The following is a 21,516-nucleotide window of genomic DNA, read 5'->3' on the forward strand; positions in this document are numbered from 1 at the left end:
GAGGCCGCAGCTCCGGGGAAGGAGGCAGAGAGGCCGCAGCTCCGGGGAAGGAGGCAGAGCGATCGCGGCTACCCAAAAGGAAATCAGACCTCAGCTTAAGGCAGAGTCTCCACCTGTGGGAGACAAGCCGGGGGCAAGTTCCCAGAGCAGTTGAAGAGCAATTTCTCAGAAGCCAAGAGCACACGAGGAGCAACGGGCACGAGCCGAGTCCCTACGGAACGGGGCGAGCCTCCAGGTAAGGGGGGATCTGAGCAATGGGCTGCCGGAGCACAAACGGACCCGGGGCGGAATTCTGAGAAGGGCTTCCAGCCTGGAAACCGCCTTAAAGCAGCCGGTGTAGCGGAACTTGCTCTAGAGCGGGGCTCTAGCCCAGGATCTGTTCCCTCGGGCGGAGCGGTGACAAAAACCTAGGCCCCGTGGGGCGGGGAAGAAGGCGGTCCTGGGACGTCCCGGGAATTGTTCCTCTGGCCAATTGTAGGTTAAGTGGGAGAGGGACCGGGCAGGGGGGAAACCTAGAAAGGCTTCCTCCGGCCTCTACCGGGGGACTCCCTTCTGGGGGCGGGGGGCTGCGTCCTTCAGTCTCTCTCCCGCTTTCGAGAAAACTTAATTGGGGCTTCTGTCTAACCCCTGCCAGGGAGGCAGGGAGAGGGATCCCAGCCCCCCCCCCCGGGAGGGGCCTCCTGCTCCGGGAAACCCCACCTACCCCGAGGTCCCGTTTCCTCCCATCACGCCCGGGGCCTCAGGTCCCGCCCACTGCTCCCCAAGCCCTGCCCCCTCACGTGGGACGCCTTGGCCACTGCTATAGCAGCTTCTCTACCCGTTCAGGCTTCGGGACTCCTACCTGAGGCTCGGGTTCCACCTGGGCCACCCCACCCCCCATCCCGGCTGGTCATCTCCTTGCGCTCCCCGCAAGGTTGGGGACTCTCGTCGCGGAGCCGGGTCCGACCTGGAGGAGGCAGTCTGGAGATTTCCCGGAAAGCCAGCGTTTCCAGCAGAAGGGAGTCTAGTTTTGTGGGCGACTTGAAGACTCGGACTCCAGCTGAGCGCTCGGAGGCGTCTCCAGGTACAAGCCGACAGGTTCTTTCTGTGACTGACGAGAACCGGGACGGGTCCTTCCCCGCGGGTTCCGAGCCGGGGGGCGCCGTGCGGAGGCCGAAGCAGAAGCCGCGTCCCGAAGCCCCAAACCGTAAGACTTCCTCCCCCGCCTCTAAGCGACTCAGTCTCAGACGCAGGGATGCCCTTATTTGCCTCAGTTGGCCGTTATTCCTGGCTGCCTGCGGCTGAGCCAGCATTAAGCAAGGCAGGAGGTGTCCACACGCCCGGGTCACACCCTGGTCCTGACTTTTGAGAAGTGGAAACAGACCTAGGCTTTGAGCGAGCCCAGCTACTAATATCTGGAGTCTTCGCTTTGTCTATGCCGGTCGCTTTCCTAGAGTCTGGTCCCGGATCCCTTGGGTTTGGTTAGCACATTTCTCCCAATCTAAATTAGCACGGGCCCATTTAAAGCCCCCTGTGTTCTCCCAGGAAGGTCATCGCGCCGCTGGAGCCACTTAGGGTAGATCAGCCCTTAAGGTTTGACCTTAAGGGGCCATGTTTAGGATTTGGAAGAATAAAAATTGAATGTGGCCGCATCAGAATTATTCTGGAGTAGAATCTGAATGCAATCAGTCTAGAGAATCAGATGGAAAAAAGGACACAGTGGTTAAAAAAAATCCAATATGATTATAAGATAACTGAGTTAGGGTAATTTGGAAGTTTTGCTTCATATTTTAAGCTGTACCATTGTTGACGGTGTTATGCTTCTAATTATTCTCTTTTCGGGATTTGGGCAAAACATAAGAAACGTTGCTAAAAAACGGAAAAAGATTTCTAGAGAATGTATGATCGTGTCCCTAGAAAATGAACTCTTCTTTTGATTATGAATTAAATTATGATTAAATTGTAGAAAATGTAGTTACAGTGTTAAAAAGAAACCTCATGCATTTAATTGGGTAGATTTTGTTTAAAATGAATAATACCAAATAATGAATTCTTATCCCAAAAGCTTAAGTCTTTATATTAGTCAAATACAGTGTGTGGGTGTAATGTTCTTCCCTAAAATGTGTTCTCTGGGAGCAGGTTTCTTAGGGGGTTTCTGGAGGCAGCCTTCCTTTCAGTTCTGTAAATAATCACCCCGAATGCAGCCAGGCGTTAAAATCCAAATCCTTTATTGTTTCCTTCAAGTCTTGTCTCCTTCCTTGGACCCAGTTAGCTTTCTTAGAGGTGTATCTCTCTCCTTGATTCCTGAGAGCTCTTGCCAGAGAGTCCTTTGCCTCTGCCAGCTTCTGCCTCTAGCTCCCTCGGAATGTCTCCAGCCAGCACAAAGGTAGAAAATGGAATAAATCTGTCTTCACTTCAGAAACTGAACTTGTGTGTCTGGCCCTGAGAGATTCTTGCTTATATGCGTACACTGAGTACACCAATCATTATATCACTAGGAAACCATGTAGGATTAAATCACTGTCTCCTCAATTCCATTTAGTACCTTGTTTCAAGTTCTGACCCATACCATCTCCTTGTAGGATCAGAACTGTTTTGTTTTGTTTTTTTAACAATCTGGGGAGAAAAGGCAACTCCCAACAGCCAATGAGTCCCTAGAGGAGTGCGCAAGTACAAACACAGGATTACATAGACCCTGAGGCAGAAGCCTCATCTTCCCCCTTTTTCTCCCATTGGCTGACCAGTCAGTTCCTTAGGTATTTAACTACTATTGAAAAGGTTTGTGTTGGGGGAACAAGAGAGAAATGTCTGTTTATCTAAGGTGACAGAACACCTGCAGCCTTTAGCTGTAGCTCAACCTGTGATTGCAATATCTAAATTCACAATTAGGGCATAGGTGGATGCGATGCCGAATTCTTTTTCTTTTTTTTTTTTTTTTTTTTTTTTTTTTTCTGAGGCTGGGGTTAAGTGACTTGCCCGGGTCACACAGCTAGGATGTGTTAAGTGTCTGAGAGTAGATTTGAACTCCGGTCCTCCTGAATTCAGGGCTGGTGCTCTATCCACTGCGCCACCTAGATGCCTGGGATGCCTCATTCTTTTTTTTTTTTTTTTTGAAAAAAAAAATTTAATTAAAAAATAAAGACTGAGGTCCCCAAATAGAGAGAGATCTTGTGATTTTATGAAATTGTGAACATATTTTTTTTATTTGGAATTTTTTTTCACAGTATATATACATGAGTAATTTTTTTTTTTATAATATTATCCCTTGTATTCATTTTTCCAAATTATCTCCCCCTCCCTCCACTCCCTCCCCCCCATGACAGGAAATCCCATACATTTTACATGTGTTACAGTAAAATCTAGATACAATATATGTGTGTAAATACCATTTTCTTGTTGCACATTAAGTATTAGATTCCGAAGGTATAAGTAACCTGGGTAGATAGACAGTAGTGCTAACAATTTACATTCACTTCCCAGTGTTCCATCTCTGGGTGTAGTTATTTCTGTCCATCATTGATCAACTGGAAGTGAGTTGGATCTTCTTTATGTTGAAGTTATCCACTTCCATCATAATATATCTTCATACAGCATTGAAGTGTACAGCGATCTTCTGGTTCTATTCATTTCACTCAGCATCAGTTGATGTAAGTCTCTCCAAGCCTCTCTGTATTCCTCCTGCTGGTCATTTCTTACAGAACAATAGTATTCCATAACCTTCATATACCATAATTTACCCAACCATTCTCCAATTGATGGGCAGGATGCCTCATTCTTAAGAGAGGAGCTTCTCAGTTTATCCCCTTCCCAAGGTTATTGTGTTTACATGATATTTCACAACATTTACCCTGGTAAAAGCAAAATGGATACATAATTTGCAATGTTAAAAACTTACATATTTGATTTTAACTTAGAGCTGTAAGGGACTTCTGGGCTCATGTAATCCAACCCTCACCACCAGAGGTGAGGAAACTGAAGAACAGAAAGGACATTTACCCAAAGGTCCTATCCTCAATGAGGACCAGAGTCAAGACTTGAAGCCATAGTAAGAGGTCAATGGAATATTGAGAAAAGGATTTTCTGTGGTCAGTGAAAGAAAGCAGAGAAATATCTTATTATGGAATGTGTCTCCTTATGGAACCTGGGACCAAATGAATGATTTATCTTTGACCTGTGTGGATGTATGGAGGAAAAAGACAGAAGATGTGAAAATTCTTCCTTTATCAGAACTGACATGGGTAATAGCCTATAAAGAAAATTCTGTGAAGCTGTAAGAAGCTGGTAAGCACAGTGTATTCTAGGGTGGTGATGGGGGAATAGATTGGTCACAGAGAAGGGGGGGGGAAGGAAAGATCTTGCTTATTTCCAGAGAGTTTGAAATAAAGTCTCATCGAGACAAAATATGAGAATTCCAAAGATATATTAATTACTTGAGATGATTGATGCCAGTTCCAATGATCTTATGATAAACCAGGCATCTTCACCCAGAGGACTGGGGGAACTGAATGTGAGTCACAACATAATATTCTCACTGTTTTCTCTGAGCACTCAGGGGATGGACTGCCTTCTCACAAGATTCTTTTTTTTTTTTCTTTTTTTTTTTAATATGAGGTGATTGTTTATTTATAGAGATAACAAACTCATGCTGGCTCCAAGAAACAGATAAAATTTCTCACAAGATTCTAATAAAACTTCTAATCTTCACTTTGAGTGATCTCTGAGTAGTCATTTTGAGTCAGGCGTCAGGCTATTCCACACACTTTAGTTTCTCTAAATCTCAATATAAAAAAAAATTAGAAATATAACAATAATTAAGGTTTTGTAATGCCAGAGAAACTGAGGCAAAATAGAGATTAGAAAGTCATAATATTTATTGGAGAGCTTAATTGAATAATCTTTTGCAGTTATTCCAGATAATTCAGTTAATATATTTAATTGATCTTTCAATCTTTCATAGAATTCACTTGTAAATCCATCTGGTCCTAGTGTTTTCTTCTTAGGAACTCATTTATGTCTTTTTAAATTTCTTTTTTTTTAAAATACCTTTCTTTAGACATTCTACTTTGTCTTCTGCTAATTTGATTAATTTATATCTTTGTAGATATTCTTCCATTTCACTTAAATTGTTAAATTTACTGACATGTAGTTGGGCAGAATAACACCTTGTGATTGATTTGATTTCATCATAGTGACCTATGCACCCTTTAATTTTTGATACTAGTGATTTGGTTTTCTTCTCTGTATTTTAAAAATCAAATTAACCAATGATTTGTCTATTTTGTTGGTTCTTATACATTTTGTGAAGGTCCCTCTGTCTTATTGTTACTCAATATTGTCCTTCTCAGCTTCTCTTTTTACACAACTCTGTTGCCTTGATTCCCCCTCCCTCCCTCCCCTGCCTCTTTAGGAGTCCCTGTCTTCTTGAAGTTAAGTTCCAGTAGTGAAATAAGACTGTGTTATTGCAGGGTGTAGGTGGAGGGAATTCATTATGAACTCTTCAATTGTATTGATCAGAGAGACAAATATATATATATATATACCTCCAAATTTTATAGATTTGACACAAAATACACTCTTTGATATTCCTATAGCCTTCCTAACAAGCACAATCTATTGAGATGCAAATGATTAAGCCAGGATCTTGGCCACTTCAACCGAGATGTAAATGATTGAGATATACATCAGAGTAAAATTGTCATCCCAGTGTCCTCAAGAACCTTTCCCCAAATGCCTTTAATCTCCATTGTGGGCTGCTTTACCTTTCCTAAATTCAAAGGTATGTCTTTTATCCATTGTATAGCTGAGTTTGCATTTTGCTTCAGCTTCCAGGTTTTTTCATTAATATATTATTAAGTATATCTCTGCTATTCAATAAGAAAAGGGAAGTTGGTGAGCCAAGTTACGGTAAGATTCAAGACCTGGAATGGATTCTCACCTCCTGGCCCTCAACAACTCTGAATTCTTGTTTAAAATATGAAGTCTAGGGACTTCAGTTCTCATATTTGAGAAAGATTGCAGAACACACTTAAAAGCACAGAAGGCTAAGCCAATCAGTAGAAAACAAAAACATGAAAGAGAAACAAAATGCAAAAGCATAGAAGTCAGATTATTTACATGATTTATCTTTTTAACCACTAGAATATTTGGTTGGTACATTGACAAGATCAAGTCCATGGACACTATTTCTTGTCATGTTTTCTGCTAAAAAGTTAACTGAAATCGAGATTCCAAATGGTTTACATGATTCCCTAACCACATTAATGATTGTTTTACTAAGTTCAATTCTTATTATAACTCATTATCTATATAAATTTGTTCTAAAAATTATGATATATATTTTTGCTAATTTATCTGAGAATTGAGCAATCTGAACAGATTTTAAAAGAGATTTAGATAAAAGAGCAATTGTTATAATAGTTGATATATATGCTAGTGTAATGTTCTCTCTAAAATGTAATGTTCTTTGTTGAGGTTTTGTTGGGGTCTCTGGAGGCAGCTTTCATTTCAGTTTAATTACCAAAAGTGCAGCCAAGTATTAAAGTCCAAATCCTTTATTATCTCCTTCAAAATCCTATCTCCTTTACTTGGGGCTCGGCTAGTTTTCCGGAGGCCTTCCAGAATCTTGGTTTCAGTGGAGAAGCGAAGGAGGAGACCCTGCCAGCAAGGTGGTGTGAGATGGGATGAATCTTAGTCCAAGGGCTTGTACTCCAGGCTTTAGCCTCCAGCCTTGTCTCTCTGGCTCTGAGAGCTTCTGGCTTATATGCCCCACACTAAGTACAAACCTATCATTATATCACTAGGAAACCATTATTTGTTGTAGGATTAAATCAATGCTAAACTAGATTTAACTATTGTCTCCTCAGTTCCACTTAGTACCTTGTTTCAAGTTCTGGCCCATAACATCTCCTTGTAAGATTAAATCAATCATAATGAACCATGCTAAATTAGATAACTATTGTCTCTATCAATTCCACTGACTTAGGACCTTGTAAGAATCCTTTGTTTCAAGTACAGAGTTCTGGCCCATAACATCTCCTGCTTTCTTTTTTTTTTTTTTTTTTTAAGAACATAGGTGGTCATGGCCTCCCTGACTTCTCAAGGAGGTGAGAACCCCAAAAAAGAAGGTGATTCTCTGACTGCTCAAAAAAGGGGTGAAAACACCATGAAAGGAAGTGATCATGCCCTCCCTGATGTGTCAGGAAGGGAGATGAAAACACCAAAGGAAATAAGAAATCAAATCAGATTAGCGGGTTTCTGAAGGGGCTCATTTGAAACAGGTATACATAAATCCATTAATATGGGAGGTTTTACACATAATTACATAAATTACATAAGCACACAGCAATGTAATACAGGCTAGTAGTGATGTAACAAATAACATGAATCAACATGAGGAATTATACATGTCCAAAAGTCCTAAAAATTGTCCAAAAGGAATCTATTATCCATTAATTAATGTGCCAGGAATACAATAACTCCTGCAAGTTTTGAAGTTCTGTAATAGTATTATTATGTGTTAGGGAGTCCAATGATTCCTGATGGTTTTCAAGTCCTGCAACAGTCTTTATGAACAATTTTTCATCTCAGGGAATCCAATGATTTCTGCTGGTTTTAAAGTTCTTTAACAGTCTTATGAACCATGCTCTTTCAGTGTCAGATGTTTTTTAGGTCTTCTCCTTTATTTTGAGGTTTTTCTCTTTCTGTCTCTCCAGGTTCTCATTGGCACCCATCTGATTCCTTTTCCATCTGTAGAGATACAAGCAAACCCTTTCTCCCAAGTAGTTAACCTATCTAGTCTCTTCTATTAACTACTTTCTAGATTTCTCATCAACTGGCAATTACATTTGAGCTGCTCCCACTGGACACTGCCCTTCTGTTGGGTTAAAACAGCCTGTATTCTCCCCAATTATAATCCCTTTCTCCCATCTGATTGCTTTTTGGCTGATAGATTATGTAACTCCTTTCTGTCATCTGATTTTTTTTTATTGTTGTTGATTGATCACATCAGAATCCTGAACTTCTAAAGGTGTAACCTCAGCTGTCATCATGCCCCATCTGTTTGATATCTTGGAGATGGGCCCCACTTGTCATTTCCCTGGGTCAATCTACAGTCTGAGGCCCAGTGGAAATCTCTGTTGCATTTTTGATATAGGGTTTTGGGTCTTCTCTCACCCTGTCCTCTCACTCTACCTCTTTGTCTACATTGAGCTCTGAGATGTCCTACTTTCCCACATTGAAAGCATCTACTATTTTCTCTAGAAATCCCTTTCCAGGAGGGACCCTGTCTTCCCATGTTCAGCATGGTCTGGGTATAATAAGCGTTTGCTCCCACTGTGGCACAGCGTCTTATGTTCTCCTCTAAAGGACCACCTTTGTGTAGTCCCCATATAATTCTTCTGCAAATGTCATTGGCATTTTCCTTAGCCAGTTGTCTGAAAATAATTCTTATAGCTGCATTTTCTCCAATGGTTCTTGTGACAGCTATTTGCAAATGTCCTGTGAAATCAGCAAAAGGTCATTGGGACGTTGCTCTATTTTTGTGAAGGCTTCCCTTCAATCTTTCCCTGGGAGGGTGCCCAAAGTTTTAATTGCAGCAGCAGCAGTTTGCTCATACACTGCTATGAGGTAATTAATCTGTGCTGAATTGTCTGCATATGGACTTTCACCTGCTAATTGGTTAAAGGTGATTTGTACATTAACTCCAGTTGGCTTATTACGTTGGGCTTGAATCCTACATAATTCATGATACTCCAAAAACCAGAAGAAGTTTTGTCCAGGTTCTAAACATATCCTTGCTATGGATGCCCATATGTTGGTAAATACATCAACAACAATGATATAGAAATATAATGGAAGGTTATGGAGACATAAGAAAGGCACAGTGTCAGAAAACCTTGGGAGAGTTGTCTGAACTGAATCAGTGAGAAGTGAGCAGAATCAGGTGAATAGTTTGTACTGTAGCAAAACTGAGCAATATGGTGGAGCCATTATTCCAAAGCAGTAGTTCTCTAAAGTGTTGTTCTTAAAACTCCTTTCATGCACAAAAAATTAGTGCTGTGAAGCCTCATTTACTTTTCTACTCATTATATTCTTTCAAATTTATGTATTAAGTATTTACATGAATGCTCAGGATAACGTTTGCCTTCCAAAGGTCCAAATTGATCATGTGATTCCACTATATAAGTAGAAATCCTTGACATGATTCCATATCAAGTTAATTTAGTAATAATAATAACAACAATAAAATAGTAACTACCATTTCTATATGCTGGCTCTTAAGTTATAAAATATGAAGCAATTATATCCAGTAAAGCAATTAATATTCATATACATGTTTTTGCTAAGCACTTTACTCTTGACAAATCAGAAAATTGGGCAGAGATAAAATAATTTGCCATAAATTTTATAGCTAAGAGATATCCATATTTGAGACAGAAAATGGTGGTCTTACCAAATGCAGAGACTGCCTGGTTTTCTCATCTCACACTGTCATGCTGTGTGCTGCCAGAGGTACATGAATTCTTCCCAGGCAGTTCCTGGACACAGCCTGCTGAATGCTGGGGTGCCAGGACGTCCCTTTGGTAGTTTCAAGTGCCAGGGCTCAGGGAAGGCTGACCATGGAGCCTGACCCCCCATCCCCATTCCCCCAAGCTGGCTGGGGATATCCGGGCAAGGTTGTGTGTGGTCCCCACAGTTTGCCTTCCCTTCTTCCTGCAGATAAGGCAGAATTTGAATTTCCTTCCAATTCTGTGATGAGAAGAGTGAGCAAACAGAGACTTGGGCTATACTGATCTTGCTAACAATCCCAAAACTGAGATGTTTCAGGAATATTTTTTTGGTTGCAATTTTATAGTGCACAGAACAAACACGAAACAGACATTCTACATGGAGTCACAGACACAGACAAAATAACATGAAATAGGACTGGCACATCTTTGTCAAAAGCTACCCTAAAGCACTTCTGCCTTCTCCGGCATCCTAGGTGAGAGACCCCAAAAGTTTGGGGGCCTAGACTGGTGTCACATGGTATCTCAAAAGAATTTACAGGCTTAAACCCATCTCCTATCCAAGGGGGAAAGCTTATTGCAATAGTAACACTATTACAAAGCTAGCTAGAACTCAAAGGGAATTCTACAGAGAAATAGAACAAGGAGATAATAGTGATCCAACTTTCAATCATAGATAGACTTATTCTGTGGCCTAAGATTAGGGCTAGGACTAGATTTAGGATTTCCTGACTTCTTATTAGAAAAAATTAATTTATAATTATAAAAGAAAAAAAAAGAAAAAATTAGAATCACAATAATAATATAAATAAGGTTTTAGATTTAAAACATGAAGAAAAGGGGGTAGCCAGGTGGCACAGTGGATAGAACACCAGCCCTGAATTCAGGAGGACCCGAGTTCAAATGTGGTCTTAGACATTTAACACCTCCTAGCTGTGTGACCCTGGGCAAGTCACTTAGCCCCAGCCTCAAAAAAAAAACCAAAAAAAAAAAAACATGAAGAAAAATTGCCAGTGAAATGACATCAATGCACTTCTTCCATAGAAAAATCACTGGATCTTTCTGACCATTTGACCCTTTGGACTTACTGCCTTCAGAGTAGAATGGAGTCATTCTGATCCAGTTATGCTGAATGTTTTTCCCTATAGCTTCTAATCATATCATCTCAATGTCAAATTTTTAGTGATCTCCCGGTAGAGGCTCTATCAGACAAGTCACTGGCCCTGGCTTGCTGTGTCCTGGTTACTTTTACAGTCACCAAGCCTAAGCTCTACCAGAAGGTCCCAGCCATCTCCCCAGGTCCTAGGTATCTCAGGACACAGTCATGCTGCTTTCCCAGGCTCTGTCCCCCAGGAGCCTTTGGTCTCTGCAGTGTCCCTGATCTTCCTGTCAGGAGCTGAATCAGAACATCATTCTCTCAACCCTTACCTGGGCTCTCCTTTCCCAGGCTTCCAGCTTTCCTGCTCCCTCTTTTAGGGCATTCAGACCTCATCTCCCCACTCTTCTTATATTAGGCGGCTGTATCCCAGGCTTCCCCAACCTTCCCTGGTACCTCCAAATAGAGCCATCCTTCCATCCTCAAAATTTATTAGCCTCCCTTCTTCCTGAATCACACTATCACTGTTGTAACTCAGGTAAAAAGGATGGCAGAGTACCAATGGCAGGCAGAGCTCTGACACTCTCATCCCAGCTGGGATCCCAAAGGCTTCTCTGCCTCCCGGGTCTCTGTTACTAGATGAGAGAGGGGAGTCATTTTCCTGTTCCCATCATTTTCACTTCCAGGCCTGCCCCTCCCTGCTGCCTACAGTGTTCTCTTGATTCTGCTCATTTCACTCTTCATTTGAAGTCTTTTTTGTCTTTCTAAGACCACTGAGCTCACTTCTCACAGCCCAGGAGTCTCCATCACAACCAAACACCACAAACTTGGTCAGGGACTTTCTGATTGATGGGGATCATTGCAATTTCTTCTTCTTCTTCTTCTTCTTCTTCTTCTTCTTCTTCTTCTTCTTCTTCTTCTTCTTCTTCTTCTTCTTCTTCTTCTTCTTCTTCTTCTTCTTCTTCTTCTTCTTCTTCTTCTTCTTCTTCTTCTTCTTCTTCTTCTTCTTCTTCTTCTTCTTCTTCTTCTTCTTCTTCTTCTTCTTCTTCTTCTTCTTCTTCTTCTTCTTCTTCTTCTTCTTCTTCTTCTTCTTCTTCTTCTTCTTCTTCTTCTTCTTCTTCTTCTTCTTCTTCTTCTTCTTCTTCTTCTTCTTCAAAAAAAAAAAAAAAAAAAAAAATTTCATTTTCAAAGTGGGAAAGAGCCACTTTGAACATCCCATCCAAACAAGTGAATGTCCTTCTGCTGCGGTCTGGTGGTAGTTGTGATGAAGTGTGAGAATTGGGGTGGGGAATCCCCTCTGATCAGAGGTGCAGGTCCAATGTGCAAGAATTCACAAACCCGATGGCACTTGAGAAGCCAGCTTGTGAGGAAGACCTTCTTCTTAGTGGCAAAGGTCCTGTCAGGGAAATAGCAAAGGTTTAACACTGAGAAGAGAATATCTTCACAGAGGGCAGGAATCCTGGAGGCCAATATGGTTACTTTGGCAACGGATAATCCTGTTTCACACTTAAAAGATTTGGGGTTCAGAATCGCCTTTTATCAGTGGTCTAAGGCTTGGGCTTCCATTGAATGAGATTCCTTCCATGGTGTCAGTGGTCCCAGGCCTCTCAAAAGAGATTGGCTTATCTTGGGAGTTGAACTACTGGGAGGGGCTCAACTCAATAGAGGCCACATCTCTGGCCAAATCTGCACTGAATGAGACCCCTTACTGCCCTGAAGGAGGGGGTCTCTGTCAGAGATGGGAGTTCTCCCCCATCATTTCCATCTTATTTTTACTCCCCATTTTCTTTCTCAAGCCCCCTTTTACGCTATCCCTGTGACTATCTTCTCTCCCACTCCCAATACTAATCCAGTTTAAAGTCCCTGCCCTACCTAATCCACCACTTTTCTCAACTATATATATTCAGAAGGCTTCTACATCCTTCCTGATGGATACATTGTTTCCTGAGAAATTTAGAGAGGAAGGTTACAGTGTTACCAGTTCTCCGCTGCCCCCCCCCCTTTCTCAGTTCTAGTTCTTCCTCTTGCCCATTTTTTATAATTGTTTCCTTTTACCCTTTCCTACCCCATCCTACACAATTCAGCCCCAACCTTTGAAACTACCTACAATTATACTGATAACAGTTTCATATGTATGAGTAACTTGTTTGCCTTAATGAGTGCCTTGGAATTAGTGCTTAATGTTTTCCTTTTTTCTGGATGTTTTATATTAAATTTTCCATTGAGTCCAGGTCTTTTTGTTACAAATACATGAAAGCTTTTCTTTGTCAAATGTCAATTTTCCCCCCTCAATTCATATTATATTCCAGATTTCTGGGTAAATTATTCAGGATGTTTAACTCCAGGTCTTTTATTCTATGAAATTTAATGTAACCAAACCCATGATCTTTTAGAGTAGAAACTGTTGCATTTCGTGAAATCCTGACTATTTTCTGCAGTGTTGAAGTCTGTCTTATTTCCTTGTTGGATTGCAATATTTTCTCCTTAACCTGGAAATTTTGAAACTTTGCTAGGATATTCTTGTAAGTTTTCTTCCTTTGATCTCTTTCAGTTGGTGAACATTAGATTTTTTTTTTCTTTTTCTGCTTCTATCTTCTTATTCTAGAACTTCAGGGCAATTTTCTTTTATAATTTCTTGTAATATTTTATCCAGAATATTTTTAAAATAGTCACTTTTAGGTCGTTTAACAATTCTTATATTGTCTCTCCTTGTTCTGTTCTCCAATTTTTCTAATGAGATGTTTCAGATTCTCTTCTTTTTTTTCCTAGTTTAATTATTTTTTGGTGTCTCATAAGATCATTCAAATGCTCTGGTTCAATTCTATTTTTCAAGGATTTTTTTTACCTCTTTCTAATTGATTAACTTTCTTTTCATAATTTCTTGGATTGCTTTCATTCCCCCCTCCCCTAATATTTCATTGATCTCTTATTTGAATTGTGAATTCCTTTTTATGTTCTTCCAGGAACTCCTTTTGGACTTGTTGTATATCTTTGATGTTACTTTGATGTTTTTTTCTTTTTCTTTCCTCTTTTTTATGACATTCTTGAGTCCTTTATTTGAAAATTGGAATTCTCTGTCCTGCTCTGGCCTTTTCATCAAGAATGTTTGAATATTCCCCTTTTCATTGAGTGTTTTCCTTTTAAAAGATGATGTTTAGTTTTGTTGTGTAGTTTCTGTTATTTTTTGGTTGTAATCCATGCTTCTCTGCCTTCTGGAATATCATGTTGCAATCCTGATTGTGCCTAAATAATAGGTTCTGTCCCTCCACTCTTTCTTTTTTTTTTTTTCTGAGATAAGTGGGGTTAAGTGACTGTGCCCAGGGTCACGTAGCTAGGAAGTGGTAAATGTTCAAGGCCAGATTTTAACTTAGGTCCTGCTGACTTCAAGGTTGGTGCTCTATCTACTGTGCCCCCCTACATGCCCCTGTCACTCCACTCCTAATTGAAAGTTATTTCATAGGAACCTGGAGAGAGTTCAGGTAATATCTTGCCTTTTCTCTCTCCATTTTCATTTTTCAAGCTGCCCCTCCTTTCAGCTTCTCTCCCTCAGGTGTTTGGGGTCTCTGCCTTAAGGGCAGGTCCAGGGGCTTAGTAATTGCCCTGGAACCTCACCCTCTGTAATTTCCTGTAGGCTAGCCCCCTGTCCAGGAAAAGAAGGGAAGGACATCTGTTCAGTTATAATCATCCCCTCCCAACAGCCTGCAAGGGACCAAGGCCTGGCCCAAGCAGGGAGCCTGGAGCCGGAGGGAATGGCCCCTGAGAGCCGCAGACAACCACCCCAGGTGAGTGTATTCTGCCCACAGATGTGGCAACATCAGCCCAAGAGGCCATTTCCATGGATCTGGAGGGTGGACTGTGAGGCTGGCCATCTCTCTTATCTGTGGATCCTTTACAAAAATAGTAAGGAAAGTGAATCTAGTAATAGCAACACTGCCCTCCTCTCTGCTATGTTTTAGACTGATTCACTGTCCCTTTGGTATCTTGAGCACTAACTCCCTTCCCCCAGTTGCTGCCTCCATATGTTTGTTTAAATTTTCACTCAATATAGGTCCCTGACTAGGGTGACCACTTCACTCATTAGTGTCTGTCCTGTAGATATCATGTCTTTGCTTTGGTCCAGCACAATCTCCCCTCTCTACACACACACACACACACACACACATATACCTTCTAGCCACTACTCTTGTAGCCATTTACTTTACCAGAAACCCTTGGCCCTGTTGTCTGGAACAGAACCCTGGAAGCTTCCCCTGCTCTTGTCCTTTCACTGGCTGGGAGCAGAGCAGAAATTGTCCTCCTGCTGCCTCAGATCATGCAGATCTTCAAGTCTGTCTGAATCCCGTCCCTTGACCATTTTGATGGTTGTTATTATATTTTTGTTTGGTTGTTTGTTTTTGCCGAGGAAATTGAGCTTGTGACTTTGCCCAGGGTTAGGAAATATTAAAATCTGAGGTCTTATTTGAATTCAGGTTCTCTTAATTTCAAGGCCAGTGCTCTATTCACTATGCCATCTAGCTGTCCCATTATAATTTATTTTAACCCTAAATACAAAGTAAGAGAAGAAAAAAATGTCAGGTAACCAGCAGAACATAACAGCAGATTCAATATAAAACAAACCTACATAATAGATGCTCCCCATGGTTCAGGAGCTGTCCAGCATTTCTTGGTTTCCTAGTATATTTTCTTGAATTCCATTTTATTTTATCTCCTGAGACCCTTCCATGCCCCAAAGCTGCAGTTAGGCACTTCTAGAATAACTCCATCATACTCAGCTCATACTTAGCCTTTCTCTCCCATTACTATTGCTTGGGTCAAAGCAACAGGCATTTCAAAAGGGAAGAGGCTCTGTAGGAATATAGAGATGTGAAGGAGGAAAAATCAGTTCCTTCCCTCAAGAAGTTTCCACTCTAACATGGAAGAAAGACAACGTGTCGGTAGCTGTGGCCATATCAACTTTGTACAGTGTAGGTGGGAGGCCTTTGCATAACTGCTTCAAAGTGTTTTCATAATATCATTTTCATAAATATGTCATAATAAGGATGTGTCCTTTGGGTAAATCCCTTCTCTCTCCTTCATTGGCTTTTGTAAATTGGTGACCATTGGGCCAGATCCATTAAGAAGTATGTGATTCTGAAATTTGGAACATAAAATCTTACAAAAATGAATGTTACACTATCTGTACTTGCATTTGGAAAAATAAAGTACTATTGAGGGGAAAGGATAGTGTTTTCATCTGGATAAGATTTAATTTCTGGCTTTTGGAAAATTCACAGGATTTTTTTTTTTCTCCTAAGTGATCATGGAAATATTTTAGCTTGACAGCACATAATACTTGCTAGCTTATACACATACTTCATGCCCTTTTCTTAACATATCACTGTCTGATTTCACCTCCAAAAAATCCTCAAATTCTCTCTCTGATAGAACCTGTAACTTTCCTGATTGCAGGCAGTAATTTCCTAGTAAGATGTTTCTCAATTTTATTCCACCAGAAAATATTCCATTGGTCTTTGGGGGATTTTGGTTTCAGTGCTGGCTCTGAATCCTGTAAGGGCTGTCAGCTTTGGGCAGATCCCTCCTGTATACTTCAGGTCCCTTCTGTAAATTGAGGATCATTGGATCAGGTCAGTTATGAAGCAGCTTCCACTCTTATGTCCTCTGGGTGTTGGTGTTTTAGGAGTTGGTGACCTTCAAGGATGTGGCTGTTGACTTCAGCCCAGAGGAGTGGGGTCTGTTGGACCTGGATCAGAAAGAGCTGCACAAGGAGGTCATGCTGGAGAATGCCGAGAACTTGCTCTCCCTGGGTAAGGAGTGCTTCCCTTGGAACTCTGGAACTTCCATCAACAGGAGTGTCACCATCCCCTCCCTCGGGTGCAGTTTCAGGCTTTTATCAGTTCTTATAAAGGCCCAAGGACTGCCTCCTGTCCCCAAGGGGCAGGGTCCTCCTACTCCCTGGTTCTTCTATGAATGGTCTTTGCATTGTACAATGGGAACCTGGCAGTTTTGTCTATAAAACTTCTAAAAACTGATTTTGGACAATGAAAGAAACCCTCTTCCTCTTGGGGGGATCCATTTTGTGTTTGCAATATTCTTTTTTGTGAAAAGGATAAATTTTTACCTCACTGCCCCTGGTGTAACTAACTCATAAATCCCCAGCACAGCAAGTGGGCCCTTGTTCTTCCTTCATACATCCCCCAAAGGCCTGTACAGATACAGGGGGGAAAACGGAAGGGAGAAAGTCTTTCCATACATTTGCTGGGATCCAGGCCGTATGCTCAGAGCTTTCTTCATGAGGATTATTGTACTTGATCCTCACCAAAACCCTTTGTTTTGGGCGCCACCTTTATCCCCATTTTACAGGTCTAAAGGCTAAAGCAAACAGATGAAGTTATTTGCCCAGAGTTACATAGCCAGGACGTGTTTAAATCCAAATTTAAACTCTGGGTTTCCTGACTACAGACCTAGTGCTCCCTTCTCTCTGCTACCAGTTGCTTCTAATGTCCAGAACATGGAAGCTGTGGGATGTGGCCATCCTGCTGTGAAGGAGGCAGCACAAGCAGGATGTTCTGATTCCAGATTGCTTACATGGCTTCCTTTTCCTTCTTCCCTCTTCCCTTGGCAATAAGTGCCCTGAAAACCATCTTTGAGTTGCCCTTGGAACCACGAAGTAGGCCTTATACCCCAGTCCTGTTCCATTGAGGAATAAATGGCAAGTTTCAAGACTCACAGTCACTATCTTCCCCCTGCCCAGGACTTCCAGTTCCCAGAGAAGATTTCATCTCCCATATAGAGAGAGGAGGCTTGAGGAACTCTTGTCCTGGTGAGTGAGTTGCAAGCTGGGGTGCAGGCTGCTATCCCAGTAAGCTTCTTCATGTGATGGGCCTGGGGGCAGGGAAACTGGCTTCAATCCCCTTTCAGACTCTTGTGGTAGTGAGATTGTGAAAATCTCACTGAACCTCTCAACCTCAGTCTCTTTATCTGTAAATTGAGGAGGTTAGACTCCATAGCCTTTCACTTCTTTTCTAATGAAGAATCAATGATCCTAGTGGAAGCCTTTCTGGGAAATTTTGGGATGTCCAACTATCTACAACCAAAGAAAGAGGGCTCAGACTGTCTAATATGAGTTAGGCCTTCCTTAAGTATAAAAGCATTTATTTTTACTCTTTTGTTATTTATTTAAAACTAAAAACAAAATAGAAAAAGACAGAAAAGAACAATTTTTAAAAATGTTTTATGTTGAGCAGAACATAAGGGAGGAATCAAAATCTATAATAATAAATTTCCATAAACTAAAAGTGAAAGATATTGTATTCTGAGCCTTACATGGCTATCTACTTTCTTGTAATTTTTATGACTTGTCCAGGAACACACAGCTAGGAAGTATTAAGTGTCTGAGGTCAGATTTGAACTCAGGTCCTCTTGATTTCAATGCTGATGCTCTATCCACTGATCCACCTAACTTCCTTAATTCTTTCTTAAGGAACAAACATTAAATCAAAATCACTCTGATTCAGAGGTTCTAGTCTCCTTTCTAACCTAGCCTTTATGTCAGGTTTATTGTGGGAGGGTCCAATGTCTTTGTATTGTGTGTGGAATTCTGTGTTAATTGAATCACTTTATTGGTTTGAGCCAATAGCATTTAAAAATGATTGAATCTTTCCATTTCAGTTTAAAACTTTTTGCCTGGAGCAATGGAAAGTCAATGATTTTATTATCAGCCAGCATTAGAGGGTATATTGATACAAGTGTGTGTTTGTTTCTTTCAGATGTAGAGACATGGTTTGATATGAAGGAGATGAGTGCAAATCTGAAAATGATCTCATGGAAAGACCTTTGTCAATATCGTGAATACAGGACTGATCTTGCCAAGCACAAAAGAAACCACACTGGAGAGGAACATTGTGAATGGAATACACACAAGAAAGCTTTAAGAAAGAGTTCCAGTGTTGCTAAAGATAAGAATATACATCCTGAAGAGAAAACACCTGAGTGTCATGAATGTGATAAAGCTTTTCTTGTACTCTCTTCCCTTGCCAAGCACCACAGAATCCATGCTGGAGAGAAACCTCATGAATGTAAGAAACATGGGAAGACTTTGAGAGAGCGGTCTACTCCTGCTAAACATGAGAGAATTCACCCAGAAAAACAATCTTACATATGTAATCAATGTGGAAAGGATTTCCATTGTTATTCCAACTGGGCTCAACATCAGAGAATCCACACTGGACAAAAGCCTTATGAATGTAACCAGTGTGGAAAGACTTTCACAAAGCGTTCCAATCTTGATGCACATCAGAGAATCCACACTGGAGAACAGCCTTATGAATGTAATCAATGTGGAAAGAGTTTCAAATGGAGTTACAGTCTTCTTGAACATCACAGAATGCACACTGGAGAGAAGCCTTATGAATGTAACAAATGTGGAAAGACTTTCACAAAGTGTTCCTACCTTGATGCACATCAAAGAATCCACACTGGAGAGAAGCCTTATGAATGTAATCAATGTGGAAAGGCTTTTATACAGCGTTCCAGTCTTGCTCACCATCAGAGAATCCACACTGGAGAAAAGCCTTATGAATGTAACCAGTGTGGAAAGACATTCACACATCGTTCCCATCTTGCAGTCCATCAGAGAATCCACACTGGAGAGAAACCTTATGAATGTAATCAATGTGGAAAGGCCTTCATAAGGAGTTACAGTCTTCGTGAACATCAGAGAATCCACACTGGAGAGAAACCTTATAAATGTAATGAATGTGGAAAGGCTTTCACATGTTACTCCCATCTTGCTGTCCATCAGAGAAGCCACACTGGAGAGAAGCCTTATGAATGTAATGAATGTGGAAAGGCTTTCATACAGAGTTACAGTCTTCGTGAACATCAGAGAATCCACACTGGAGAAAAGCCTTTTGAATGTAATCAATGTGGAAAGAGTTTCACACAGCGTTCCAGTCTTGCTGTCCATTGGAGAATCCACACTGGAGAGAAGCCTTATAAATGTAATGAATGTGGAAAGCCTTTCGTAAAGCGCTCCTATCTTGATGCACATAAGAGAATCCACATTGGAGAGTAGCCTTATGAATGTAACGAATGTGGAAAGGCTTTCACCCAGCACAGCAGTTTTACTTCCCATTGGAGAATCCACGCTGCAGAGGAGGCTTATGAATGTAAGCAAAGTGGAAAGACTTTCAAATACAAAAACAGTCTTGAAAACCATCATAAAATCCACACTGGGGAGAAGCCTTGTGAATGTACTGAATGTGGCGCCACAGTCTTGGTAAAATCTCATTCACATAATCTATATGGACAAACATTCAGGCTTATTTCATCCCTAACTTGCCTTCAGAAAATTCTTAGAAAGATTGAAATCATGGATAACACTATAAAAAATGGAGGACAGAGCTTATTAGTCAGCAGAGATTTTCTGCTTAGGAACAAATATCTTATGGATTTGGCATAGGAAGGTCTTTAGTCCCAGGTTCATCTCTGAGTTTACATCTGAGGATACAGAGTGGAGAGACTTACATATGTGCTGAAGGAAGAATTGCCCTTACCTGGAACATAAAGGTCACTATAAATCACAATATTCACACTGGAAAGAAACATACGAAATGTATTTGCAGAAAGGCTGAATCTCATCCTTTTTGCAGAAATCTTGCTGCAGATGAAACATGTGAATATAATGAATGAGGGAAGGCCTCTTCCTATAGCAGAGATCTCATTAGACATTGCAATTTTATACTGTGTATAAAATCTGAAAATAGATCGAGTTTTTCTTTGAAATCCCAAGACTGGTGTGCACAGAAGAATCTTTCTAATGGGGGAAAACAATTGTTTTAATCTCCTTTCTCAATCAATAATGATTAAGAGATGTTTTTGTCTGATTTTAAATTATTTTTGTTATTTAATTTTCCTCTTCATTCTCTTGTTTATTCCCAAATTCTTTCGCTTTCCATCTGTGAATAAGTCATGTGTTCCATGTTCTAATTTTCTTTTAAAATACGTATAAATGTGGTAGGTCTCCATTTTGACCTTATCTTGTTAAATTGTCTTGGGTTGGTTTGAGGGGAAGTAATTTTAGAAATCTGACCCCAGAAGAGTGCCATAGTTTAGGATTAAGTATTTTAAATTTATTTTTAATCATTCTACTTAAATTCCCTTAGAACTAACCCTAATTAAACTGAGTTGGGATTCCTAATGTAAATCCAGCTAATTTATCATTCACTTTGAATGGGTATTTCTCCCTTTCACATTGAAAAGTATGATCCTCTTCCATATGGATTTTCAGTGAACAAATCCCATTGATGAAGTAGCAGAGCCCTGAAATTGGCCAAGTGTTCTAAATATGTGATCCTGCTTGAACAGTCTTATGGGCTCTCAACTGTGCTGAAATTTAATGGAAAGTCATTCACTTTAAATTTAGGGGTTCTTCTAAAACAGCAAATGCAGAATGGCAATGAAGTTGAAATTCCAGATTTTATTGTAGCTGAATTTTCCTTACAAAGTTGCCATTTCTTGCAAATTAAGACAAATCTGAGATACCACCACACACCTGTCAGATTGGCTAAGATGACAGGAAAAGATAACAAAAAATGTTGGAGGGGATGTGGGAAAACTGGGATACTGATGCATTTTTGGTGGAGTTGTGAACAAATCTAACCCTTCTGGAGAGCAATTTGGAATATACTCAAAAAATTATCAAACTGTGCATACCCTTTAATCCAGCAGTGTTAGTACTGGGCTTATATCCCAAAGAGATACTAAAGAGGGGAAAGGGACCTGTATGTGCCAAAATGTCTGTGGCAGCTCTTTTTGTAGTGGCTAGAAACTGGAAAATGAATGGATGCCCATCAATTGGAGAATGGCTGAATAAATTGTGGTATATGAATGTTATGGAATATTATCGTTCTATAAGAAACGACCAGCAGGATGAAT

At 40.6% G+C, this 21,516-nt stretch overlaps 1 protein-coding gene across 1 annotated transcript; it reads left to right on the forward strand.

Annotated features, from left to right (window-relative positions):
• The first annotated feature begins 324 nt into the window (after window positions 1-324).
• LOC141564954 (uncharacterized) lies at window positions 325-20,472 on the forward strand. Its single transcript, XM_074307835.1, has 5 exons — window positions 325-1,186; window positions 14,213-14,363; window positions 16,259-16,385; window positions 17,333-17,401; window positions 18,348-20,472. Exons 2-5 carry the CDS (start codon window positions 14,331-14,333, stop codon window positions 19,652-19,654), a joined length of 1,536 nt encoding a protein of 511 aa, XP_074163936.1. The 5' UTR covers window positions 325-1,186; window positions 14,213-14,330; the 3' UTR covers window positions 19,655-20,472.
• Window positions 20,473-21,516: the final 1,044 nt, after the last annotated feature.

The sequence above is a fragment of the Sminthopsis crassicaudata genome, chromosome 3, assembly GCF_048593235.1.
Source record: "Sminthopsis crassicaudata isolate SCR6 chromosome 3, ASM4859323v1, whole genome shotgun sequence".
NCBI lineage: Eukaryota > Metazoa > Chordata > Mammalia > Dasyuromorphia > Dasyuridae > Sminthopsis > Sminthopsis crassicaudata.

What these genes read in the sequence shown, in the direction of transcription:
- LOC141564954 (XM_074307835.1), top strand. Translation starts at nt 14,331, where the DNA reads ATGGCCCCTGAGAGCCGCAGACAACCACCCCAG. An exon ending in GCCGCAGACAACCACCCCAG is followed by an intron (nt 14,364 to 16,258) that starts GTGAGTGTATTC and finishes TTGGTGTTTTAG; the next exon opens with GAGTTGGTGACCTTCAAGGA. An exon ending in CGAGAACTTGCTCTCCCTGG is followed by an intron (nt 16,386 to 17,332) that starts GTAAGGAGTGCT and finishes CCCCCTGCCCAG; the next exon opens with GACTTCCAGTTCCCAGAGAA.